General features: G+C 34.7%; 1 protein-coding gene across 4 annotated transcripts in view; it reads left to right on the top strand.

The window, feature by feature from the left end:
- Positions 1-12,294, top strand: part of LRBA (LPS responsive beige-like anchor protein) — a gene marked incomplete at both ends in the record, with an annotated part of 768,451 nt that overhangs the window by 156,450 nt on the left and 599,707 nt on the right. For all 4 annotated transcript variants that reach the window (XM_079699415.1, XM_079699414.1, XM_079699417.1 and 1 more), the window contains 2 exons: positions 46-169; positions 471-663. In XM_079699415.1, the coding sequence (XP_079555541.1) occupies positions 46-169; positions 471-663 (317 nt within the window). The remainder of the gene's footprint in view (positions 1-45; positions 170-470; positions 664-12,294) is intronic.

A 12,294-nucleotide genomic window follows, 5' to 3' on the forward strand; every position in this document is an offset into this window, starting at 1 on the left:
TTTTGTAATGTTTTGTTTTTTACTAGTTTATGAATTGTCTTACAGAGATACTAAAAGTAATTGCAACCCTACTTCGAAATTCTCCCCAGTGTCCAGAGAGCATGGAAGTTCGCAGAGCCTTTCTTTCTGACATGATTAAACTTTTTAATAACAGCAGAGAAAATAGAAGGTGAGCAGGATCAGAAAGCATTTATTTGCAATATTCAAGCCTAGCTTTGAATAAGCCCATTTTTTCTAAGAAAAATTGCTTTAAATACCATGAAATGAATTTTCTATATGCTTTTTTCATTAAGGTATACAAGTAATGTACCATACAGTTAACTGAGCTTTCAGCACCACATTGTTTCATTGTTTTCGATGCATAATAAAGCTGGTTGTTTTGTTTATTTTGTTTTAGACTTTTACTTTTTTAGAATTCTTTCAGGTGATTTATTTTTTTAAGTAATTCCAAGTCCTCTTACAATTTTCAGGAGCTTGCTACAGTGTTCTGTGTGGCAAGAGTGGATGCTTTCTCTCTGCTATTTTAATCCTAAGAATTCAGATGAGCAAAAGATAACAGAAATGGTGTATGCCATATTCCGAATCCTACTTTACCATGCAATCAAATATGAGTGGGGTGGCTGGCGTGTGTGGGTAGACACCTTATCAATCACACATTCAAAGGTAAGTTTTTTAAAATGAAAGTGTATTTTAGCATTTTAAATGTCTGTAATTTTGAGTTTTATTCTTCAACAAAATTTTATATACTTAAAATCAAGGAAAAAAGGCAGATTATTCTCTGGAAATGCAGTGAAGTGAACAACTAAAAAATGGAATAACTAAAAAGAAATATAAAGTATTTCCAACTTCTTCTCTATAAAAATAGTGTTTTTCCAAATGTCATTTTCATGTGTGCTTAAGTTGATAAAGTGAAACCTTATAACACAGCATGAAGAAATTTATATTTTCAAGTAGCCATTTTCAAGATATGGTTCTCTGAAATTTGTAGTATTTTGAAGCTTTTTGAACACAAGGTGGCGCACAATATTCAAAGATGAGGAGTTATTTTAGTAGTATAAGGTGGTTGACTAAACAGAAAAAGCTCTGGCTAATTTTGCCTTTGCTCATGTTGCAGTCAGTTACAGAACTGGTTTGGAAGAATCACTAATCTCTCTCTTTTTTTAAACTTAAGCCGGTGTTAGTTATTTATGTATAGCTTTTGTTTAAAAATATTAATGAAATGTCCTAGACATACAAAAAGGTATAAGGAATAATGTACCTACCAGTGTTTATGGAATTGGGTTCCCTATCCCAATTGCTTTGTCTACCATTTTCAAACCCTCTCTCTTCTTCCACTCACCTGAATTTGGTGTTTTCATTATTTCTATGTCTTATTTATGTTTTAACTATAGAAACACACAGACACACAGACAACACACTAAAGGATTTTATTTTTCATGTGTATACTTAATATGAATGGTATTGTATTAAATGCATTTTCCTGCAACTTTCTGTTTCTACTTATCATTGTTTGAGATTCATCCATATTGACCAATGTAGTTGGTGAATTTTCTCAATTGTATGTATTCCATGGTATGACTTTATCTGCTTACCAGTTGATGAGCATTTTTGATGCGTTTTGTATATATTGGGAAGTTTCTCTCTCTATATGTTCCTAGAAGTGGAATTGATGATTTGTAGGGTGCAGATGTTAAACATTACAAGGTAATACAATTCCTTTTCCAAAGCGGTATATCAGTTTACATTCTTGCCAGCAATGTATAAATTCTCATGGCTTCATATCACCTTATCACTTGTTATGGCTAGAGTTTAAAAAATTTTGCAAATTTGATGAATTTTAAATGCTGTGTTTCCATAATATTAATTTTCATTTTTTTGTTGTTTTGTGGGAGTTCTTCAAGTATTCTTGGTCTTAATCCTTTGCTACCTATATTGTTTATGAATGTCTTCTGTCAATTTGTTGCTTGTCTGTTTATGTTTGGAGTTTTATGTTTGTGTCTTCTGAGGAAATTTTACATTTCAAATAATTAATGTAGTAAAATTTATTAGTTTCTATTATGGTTTATGGTTCTTACATCTTGTTTAAGAACTCTTTCTATATATACACAGAAGGAATGTAGTTAACAAATAAATATTAATTATAAATTGACTAGAAGGATAAAGAACAGAAGTGATCATTTGGTATATCTTTAAATGTTTTATTGACTATCATAGTTATTACTCTGGAATATTTTGCCATTCTATTGGAATATATTGTCATTTCCTAAATATATGTTTTTGGGTGTTTGAATAACTTTTAGCTATTTGTAAGTACTTAAGAGTTATTCATTCTTCTTCCTCCTTCTTCAGTGAAAGGAAGGTGTGTTATTATCATAAGGATTTACAAAGATATCTTAGATTGGAAGATATTACTCTACAGATTTATGTTTGAGAATAATCCAGTGCTAAATGAGGCAAAGATGTGATTTTATAAAATGGCTTTGTTTTAGTCACTACATTTTTAAGCTGACCAGTTTATTCTAAGGCAGGGTTCAGCCAGGCATGGCCTGAGGACCAAATCTGGCCTGGCCTGTTTCTGTAAATAAATTTTTATTGAAATACAGCCACCTGTATTTATTTATGTATTTTCTAAGACTGCTTTCATGTTAAAAGCATTGAGTATTTGTGACAGAGACTCTTTGGCTCCCAAGCCGAAAATATTTACTATTTGGCACTTTACAGAAATACTTTGCCACCTCTTGTCTAACTTACTTTAGTTTGTGCTGATGCCCAGCTATTCTGGTTTCGGTTGTAGTGGGCTATTGCAGTCTGGACTGATTTTCTGCTAGTATTATTTTTCCCTTTACAAGAGATAATGAGAAAAACGGTTCAGTTTTGGTTTCACGTAATTTGGATTGGACTTCAGGTATATCTGGGAGAATTCTCGGTTAGGGAAGTGCCCATATAAATTAGATTTAAAAAATTTTCTACATATTCTATGTTAATTCAGCACTTTTGTATACACTCCAGTTTGTCGTGTCCTTAGGAAGGATGGCTAAAGGAATGTAACCTTTAGAGCAGTAATTCTTGAAGTACAGCCTGAAGACCTTGGGAGCCCAGGAGACCATTTCAGGGAGTGCTGTGGTCCTCCTTTTCCATCTACATATCTAGTTAGAGGATGGATTTTTTTCATGTACTGCAACCAAAACAATATAATACAACAGATTGAATACAAAAACATATATTAGAATGTAGCCATCTTCTATTAAACCAGAATTGAAAGAGATTTGCAAAAATATGAAATAATAGCATTCTTCTCATTATTATTATTATTTTTGTTTTGAAAAAGTCATTTTTCAAAAAATATGTTATTTATATTAACATATACTGGGTTTATTGCTTTTTTTTTTTTTTTTTGCGGTATGTGGGCCTCTCACTGTTGTGGCCTCTCCCGTTACGGAGCACAGACTCCGGACGCGCAGGCTCGGTGGCCATGGCTCACGGGCCTAGCTGCTCCGTGGCATGTGGGATCCTCCCGGACCGGGGCACGAACCCGTGTCCCCTGAATCGGCAGGCGGACTCTCAACCACTGCGCCACCCGGGAAGCCGTATTGCTTTTTTGAAATGAATTAATATTTGTAAAATTTCGTAGTTTTAATTTCTAATATGGTAGCTAGTAATAGACATACCCCACATAAGTAAAGATTTTTGGGAGGTACCAGTACTTTGGATCCTGAGACTAAAATGCTTGAGAACTGCTGAAATGATAGGCTATTTAGGTCCAATAGCCTAGTCTCATCCACAAAACAAAGGAGTCGGACTGGGAGAAATCTCAGGCACCTTTGAGCTATTGAGCATTTATGGCTAAATATTATATCCAGTCACCAGTCTATTTGTGTAAGTAATGAAGAGAACATGGGCTTTGGAGACAGGATAGTTCTGGGTTTGAATTCTGATTTATAGTAATTTTTAGTTGTGTAAACTCAGGTAAGTTTCTAAACTTTTCTTAACCATCGATGTCTAATCTAAAAATGGTAAATGTGGTAATATATGTGTATATCTGAAGTTAGGAGTTAATGAGTGAAATCACAGAAAATAGAATTAAACGACTACTTTCCTTTGTTATAGTTTTGTCATTCCTCCTGTTACTTCTTTTGTTCTCATTCTTACTGCCAGCATACTAGTTAAGGCCCTAGTCACTTCATGTTTGGTATAAATACAGCTTTTAAAATGAAGAATTAATTACATCCAAAATAATTTGCATGGCATATATGCTATGAAGTGTTATAAAGGAAACTATGTGACTACCCAACTTAAAAAAGGTTCTCCCTTTCTAACACCCACCCTCCTCAACCCAAATCTAATCACCATTTTGAATTAGTGTTTATTATTCCCTTCTTGAAAAAGTTAAAAAAATGTATTCCTAAATAATATAATCTCTCATTTTACCTGTTTCTGTATTTTATGAAAGGGACGTCATACTGTGTGAACTCTTCTGTTACTTATTTTTTCTCATCAAACCTTTTGTCTCTAAGATTCTTTCTTATTGTTACATATAGCTTTGCTTCATTCATTTTCACTGCTATGAATAATTCGGGTGCTCAAAGGCAAAGGTTTTAATACCCCCCTTCTCTCTCCTCTCTCTCCTTCTCCCCTAACCTCTTTCCCCCCACTTCCTCACTCCCTCTCTTCCCCCTACTTTCTTCCTCTTCCCAGTCTCCAACTAATCACCACCCAACCCCCTGCATTGGCATTGACTGTGGGTACCTGGTGCAGTCTGTGCTACCCTCTGTCACTGCCTAGCTAGCTTGCTCCCTCTTTGCTTATTTCTCTGTTTCTTCTTTTAGCCACCATCTCCTTCTTTCCCATCCCTCTCCTTCTCTTTCTTTGTTTTTCCCTCCAGTGTTCCTCCACCCTTTCTGTACCCCCTATCTTCTCTCTCCCCACCCCTCCCCAACCTCTTCTTTTTCTCTGTTTATATTTGTTTTGTCTCTGCTCCCTTCCCCCTTCTCCCCTGTCTGTTGGTCAGACCCTCCATGGGCTCTCTTACTCAGTTTCAGTCACTCTGTGTCTAGGTCTTACTCCAGTGGCCCACCTCTTTTCTTCCCCTTTCTACCTTTATGTTTCCTCTTTTTGTTCTTAGCACGCCTCCCTTTTGTTTTTCCTGTCTTCTAGTTGAGTACCTTCAGGTTTACTACGAAAGATAGAAAGATGAATCAGGAACAGATCTTTCTTATCCTGAAAGAAGTTACTTTCTAATATGGGAGATAATACATGCACTGAAAGACAGGGCAGGAAGGAATAAGTGTCCTAGAAGAGAGATTCACAGTGAAAGGAGAGGGCTTTGAGAGGTTTGTAGAATGGATGTCATTTGACTCCAACCTTGAAGGGTAATAAATAAGATTTGGGTACATAGAGACTGGGGTGATGAGAATCACTGGTGGAGGAATTGGCATAAGCAAAGGTGCATAGATGATTTCCCTGAGGGAGAAGCATGTGGAATTGTTTGGTTTGCTTGGGGGTGTGTAAAGTACATGAAGGAGAGCAGTAATGCGTGATATAGGAAATGTAGACTAGTATTTATTTAAGCAAGTATGATCATATTATATTGTTGGTCAAAAGTGGCTGTTAATTGTAAGCTCTCAGCAGGGATGAAGGGTTTTATACTTCGTCATATCTCCCGTAACTGTGCATAGTGCTGAGTGCTTGGCAGTTGCATGTTAAATATTTGTTTCAGGAAGGAGGAGGAAGAACTACACCATCATTGTTTAGGGCTATTTGGTTCCACTGTCATGTGGCACCATGCCACCCTGTGTGTGCCTTAGTGCCTCAGTCTTCTCTTATCCACGATCCAGGAAATAGCCGTAGCAGCTGTCTTTAAATTACTTATGTCAGAATCTATGTCTGTGTCTATCTGAGTCTGTGTCAAAATCACACACAGTATGTTTTAGGGATCATCTCATCAGAGGAACTTGGGATGTACATCTTCTAGTTTCTTGGACCCCACCTCAGAACCTTAATCTGAATCTCGTGGTATGTTCCTAGAAATCTGCATTTTAAAATACGTCCTTCTTATGTACTCTAAATTTTGAGGGCCCCTCAGATTGTACAGGGAATTATTTTGACTAACTTTTATAAAATTATCCCCTTCCCACTTTCACACTAAGATGCTAATAATAATATACTCTTTAGAAAGCATAATTAAGCTAGAAGAATTCTATGTAAATTAAATATGGACCCCAGTTATGACCCCTTAATACATTTTTCATCATAAAGGAAAATGTATTTTTTCTTTCTGGGAGCATATTTTAAGGCACAGAAAACGTTAAAGGAAGAAATATAAACTACTTTTCTTATGAAGTATCTGAAATCAGTATTTTTTAGACTCAAATTTATACACAAGAAACCCAAAACAGGCTTTAAGTTTTCTGTGTGAATTTATATATATATATAAAATTAGTTCATATTTTTCTTTACTCCAGTGACTTAGGGCTTTAAACAGATCTTAAAACCTTTGCAAGGAAAACAGTTACTTTACGGAGAGGCTTATTTTGCCTACTTTGAGCCAAGAACCAGTCTTTGGCTCAAGTTTTAGGATTACAGTTATAAAATGGAGTAAACACTGATTAAATTCATGGTAGAGTATTTTGTCTGAGTAAAACTGCACCTGTCCCTTTTTGCTGTTAAAGTATACTTTAAAGAATAAGTGCTAGGGGCTTCCCTGGTGACACAGTGGTTGAGAGTCCGCCTGCCGATGCCGGGGACACGGGTTCGTGCCCCGGTCTGGGAAGATCCCACATGCCGCGGAGTGGCTAGGCCCGTGAGCCATGGCCACTGAGCCTGTGCGTCCGGAGCCTGTGCTCCGCAACGGGAGAGGCCACAACAGTCAGAGGCCCGTGTACCGCAAAAAAAAAAAAAAAAAAAAAGTTGAGGATGGAGCTGAAGTGATTCAGTAAGTAGGTGAACAATTTGTAGCATGCTGATAAAAGTTCTGCTGAAATTATTGGAACCAAATTTTTTTCTCTGAAGATATTCTAAAGGTTTACAAATATTTCGATGCATATAATACTGAAGTAATGTATATTTTTTCCTTTTTGCAGTCATTTAAAATCTTAGTATCACAAATTTATAACATGGTTCTTCATAAAGAACTGGTGTGTAAAAAACTAACATTGCAGAATTGGATAGCTTTTGCAGAGTTACATCAGGATACATGTAGCTGCTATAAAAAGCCAAAGAAACTCAATTGCAATTTTATTGTCCAGTTTGATAGATATCCTGCCACCTTTGTAGCACGGAAGCTGTTTGTCACTGTATCCCTCTCCTCCAACAGCTGAACTAGGTTTTATAAGCAGTAATGGGCTCTTCTAGTGTAACTGTACTTTGTGTGTTTTCTAGGTTTTTATTTTTCCTCTTTTTCTTTACCTTTTTTTAATGCTTCAAATTGAACATTATCTTCAGTAATTAAATAATACTGTTTTCACTTGGTACGCTAAAGTGCTTCTACTCTTTAATTGAAAGTTAGATTAAGGCATTTAATATATTCTGAATTGTAAGAACTGTCCAAAAACATTTTTTTCTAAACAGATAAAACTAAAACTGTGTTTTGTCTAGGCGGCCTATATTGCCAAGGTAGAATCGATCTATGACTTAAAATAATCATCAAGTAAAAATTTTTTTTCACTTGACTTAAAGATATAATATGACTTAGATTTTTTTCCCCAGATGATAAATTTGGGGTAAAGTATTTAGTTATCTTGGATTATTTAAATTATCTTTAGATTTTATTTGCTGTTAACAGTCTGATGAAATGGCTTAAACATAAATGTCAGTCATTTTATATAAGAAGAAAGTACAGTTTAGGTTGGGTAAAAAGCATGTGGAAATCAGTTTTGTTAGAATTCTCTAAGTGGTTTCTTAAAAGTATTTTTAAAAATCACAAGCTATAAACTGGCAAATATAAACATGCATGTGTTTGTATGTGTGAGTTTATGGTGTCTATGTAATAAAATTAAAAGCTATGTATTCTTGTAAGAAATTTCAAGAGTTATAAAATTTTCATATTTCATGGATTGTCAGTATTTTATACTTAATTGCTAAAGTATTCGTTGGCTTCAAATTTTTTAAACAAATAGTATTTATTGTTTTTTTATTTGTACAATAATATGTGCTCATTGTAGGAAATGTGGAACCTACTACAAATGTATACACACAAAATCCATAAATCACCTCTTATCCAATCACCTGTGCATGACTTAATATTTTGGTGCAAGACTTTACAGTCTTCTGTATATAAATATACACATACATATAATTATTTTCTTATAAAACTATAATACTTATGTTATTTTACAGCACTCTTTCAATTAATGATATACTTCTTACATGAGTTTAATGGCTGCATATTATTAGGTATATGTATATTGCATAATATTATGGAGAAGTAAAGTTAAGAGCAAAAGCTGCAGCTTTGGTGTAACGTCTGAATGCTATCAGACCACGTGTAATTCTGGGAAGGAATGATTGAGTAAATGATTCAAGTTTACTTTTCATATTCTGGCATTCTCCAAAATTTTATTTGGAAAAACTGGTGGAGGTGATATTTAAAAAATCTATTGAGTTGTATTATAGTGTATTGCATATGCACTATAGTTTAATTTTCCCTTGTTTTTGAGCAGTGATGAGCCTGCTCCTATATAACTGTCTCTTATTTTGTAGGATAAATTCCTAAAGTTCGAGTAGGAGTCTGCACATGTTTTTAAAAGTTTTAGTAGGTATTGCTAAGTTGCTGTCTAAAAACTTGTGTATGAATTTATATTCTAGCTTTTCACGAGAGTACCTGTCTGGATTGTTCTTAAGAAAATAAAATTGGTCAAGATTAATCTTTGTAAAAAAGAAAAGATTAGTAAGTTAGTAGCTGTGTGATATTATTTTATGTTGCTGTGCTTCCTATCTTCATGCATATAAAATGAGGGTTATGCTACCTGTCTTTTTAGGGTTGCTCTGAAGATTGTCTCAATATATGCCAGATGCTTAAAATAGTATACACTAAGCATTCTGTTTATCTCAGCTGTTGTGCAAGTATTTAAAAACATATCTGGTATTGCCCATCAGAATGAGCTTAACTTAGTATTTATTACATGTATATTTTTAGGCATGTTGTGGAATAGGGAACCATTATTGATTAGATGGAAATTTTCATACTTTAAAGAAGTTGGAGGGAAGAATATTTCTTTAAGTAAATTTCTTTTAAATTAATTCTAGAATGTTTCCATGTGTTAGTATGATTTATAGAGATTAAGAGAATACTGGGCTTCCCTGGTGGCGCAGTGGTTGAGAGTCCGCCTGCCGATGCAGGGGACACGGGTTCGTGCCCCGGTCTGGGAAGATCCCACATGCCGCGGAGCGGCTGGGCCCGTGAGCCATGGCCACTGAGCCTGTGCTCCGGAGCCTGTGCTCCGCAAGGGGAGAGGCCACAACAGTGAGAGGCCCGCCTACCGCAAAAAAAAAAAAAAAAAAAAAAAAAAAAAAAAAAAAAAAGAGAATACTAAATTGGTTGGAAGGCTTTCTTTAAATTGCATCCTCACTTGGTGTTACTAAGGAAGTGTCGTTCAAAAATCATTTTATGAAAGAGTAAAGTTTGTTTTTATATTTACTAGCATTGCTTACTAAAAGAGGTGAGCTTCAGACCAAAAGTTGCAACTTTGATGTAACATCTGAATATCAGACCACTTAAAATTCTAAGAAGAAATAATTGAGTGAATTAATTTGCTTTTCATATTCTGGATTTCTCTAAAACTCTGTTCAGAAAAATTAGTGGAGGTAATTTTAAAAAAATACTTGAAATTAATTTAAAATGTAGTTGAAGAGAACCAGAGTCAGACAATAGTTAAAGCAGTAAAATTAGATTTTATTCAGGAACTCTTGTAATAGGGGAAAAAAAGACCTGAGTGTAGAGATTGGCTTAATTCTGAATACAACAAGGAGAAATGGGGATTTTATAGCCACGGAGCAAGGTAGGAATGGGGGGAAGGGCTTCAGTAGATGGAAATTTAATAAGAGGAAACATGTGGGGTGGGGGAGATTCTGGTTAACCGGACTTTATCAGGACTCTTGCTGAAGACAGGCCAGGCTGATTAGATATCACCTGGGAGATGGTGGGGAATGAGGAACTGATCAGATGTCAGTGTGAACAGATATTGAGGATGGGGGATTCTCTCTAAACTGACCTAGGATTCTTGCTGAAACTCAGAGCTGTAGGTCTGACCAGGACAGAGGGCCCAGGTGAGACGAGGATTCCGAGCATCCTTACTAACATTTGGTTCCGGAGAGAGTGTTTGTCAATATAAACAAAAATACAATTGTATTACTTTTAAATTTGTTTTTTTCCCTTCCTTGGCAGTTTGTATATAGGTATGTCCCATTTTTTGATTCTTCATTATTTTTTTTTTGTAGTGGGTTTATTTTAAGCTACATATAAGTGGAATAGTAGGGTTTACAAGTCAAATTCATTAGAAAATAACTTTTTAATTTGTCTGTTAAATCACAGTTGCCTTCTAAAAAGAATTTTTATTTATTTATTTATTTGGCTGCGTTGCCTTTTAAGCAGTGAATAAATAAAGCTTGCCCTTACCTGTGTGATAAAATTTTGATTCCTTCTCATGGTTCACGAAGCCTTTAGTAGTCTATTACCTCCTTGCCATTGACACTGCTTACACTATTTTTATTGCTTATCACTCCTAGAAATGCTTTAATGTTACTGCTTTACCAAATAACTTCAGTGTCTTAAATGAACCATGTTCTTTCACCATCCATTCTTACACATACCTTCTTAAATTCCTTCTGCATGGCATGTCCCCTTGCTCTTAATCCTTTTGTTTCCTCCATATGAGTAATCATTAATGAAGACCAAACTTAAATGTCAACATCTTCTTGGTACTTCCATTTATTTCTAGGTACAATTAAGTAATTTCTGCATACTGCCAGTAGTATCTTGTATATATCTCTAAATTACACTTTGAATTACTTGAAAAAGTCTTTAAAACATTCCCAAAGGGCACACAAAAGGCATGAACAAATGGAAAAACATATTTCCTAGAATAGGAAGACTCAACATCATAAAGTTATAATAACTTAACATTTCTTTAGGTTATTTTATAAAGTTAATGAAATCCCAAGAAAATACTAATTAATCATTTTTCTTTTGGTGGAGAAAAAACAGAGTAAGCTAATTATTAAGGAAATGTAAGACAAAATAAACAAGTAAAAATATCCAGGAAGACTCTGTAAAGAACAGTGAGGGGGACTACCTCTACTGAATACTAAAATATATTACCAAATGTCAATAATTTAAAAAATGTAGTATTGACACATGAAGAGATAGGCTGACCAGGGGAGTAGAAGAAAAAGTCCAGAAATATACAAAGTTCCATATAAGACTTTAGTATATTATAAAGGGAAAACTTGAAGTAGTCCATAAATATTGTTGGGATAATAGAGGATTCATCTAGGGGGAAAAAAAGTTGGAGTATGAAGAAATTTAACATATGGATCAATTAAATGGGCTGTGATGGGGGTGGAGGGAGAAACAAAAGTACTTGAAGAAAACACAGATAATTCTTCTGTAACCTTGGAGTGTGTAAGAATTTTCCAAGTATAATTTAGAATCTAGAACCATTAAATAGAAAAAAAAACTAATTTTTTTACTACATTAAAACATACAAAATCCTTTGTGACCAAAACCAAACAATACCATAAGCAAAAGTCAAAAGGCAAATGACAAATTTGGGAAAACTGTTTAGGACCAGAGCAAAGATAACATTCCTAATATATAAAGTGCTCCTAGAAATAGATACGAAAAGACAAACTAATAGAAAAATTAATGAAAGACATGGTCAAACAACCCATAGAAAACTAAGAAAAAAGTACTTTAGATTTATAAAAGACACTTCGTAAGGGACTGTAAATTAAAACTATCCTGAGATAGTTCACCAAGATATATCAAGTGACAAAAGAAAGTGTGGAACAGTGTGTATAGTGGATATTAGTGAGTTAAACAAGTGGGAAAGTGAGAATTTGTATTTGTATGTATATGCACAAAAATACTCTGGAATGATACATAAGAAATTAATGACTGATACCTGATTGTTGGGAAATTGTACAGGTGAGGACCAGTGGTGGGAGGGAGACTTTTACACTATATACTATTTTATATTTAAATCATGTAAATTGTAGGACTTTCCTGGTGGCGCAGTGGTTAAGAATCCACCTGCCAATGCAGGAGACATGGGTTTGAGCCCTGGTCTGGGAAGATCC

The sequence above is a fragment of the Hyperoodon ampullatus genome (assembly GCF_949752795.1).
Source record: "Hyperoodon ampullatus genome assembly, chromosome: 1".
Taxonomy (NCBI): domain Eukaryota; kingdom Metazoa; phylum Chordata; class Mammalia; order Artiodactyla; family Ziphiidae; genus Hyperoodon; species Hyperoodon ampullatus.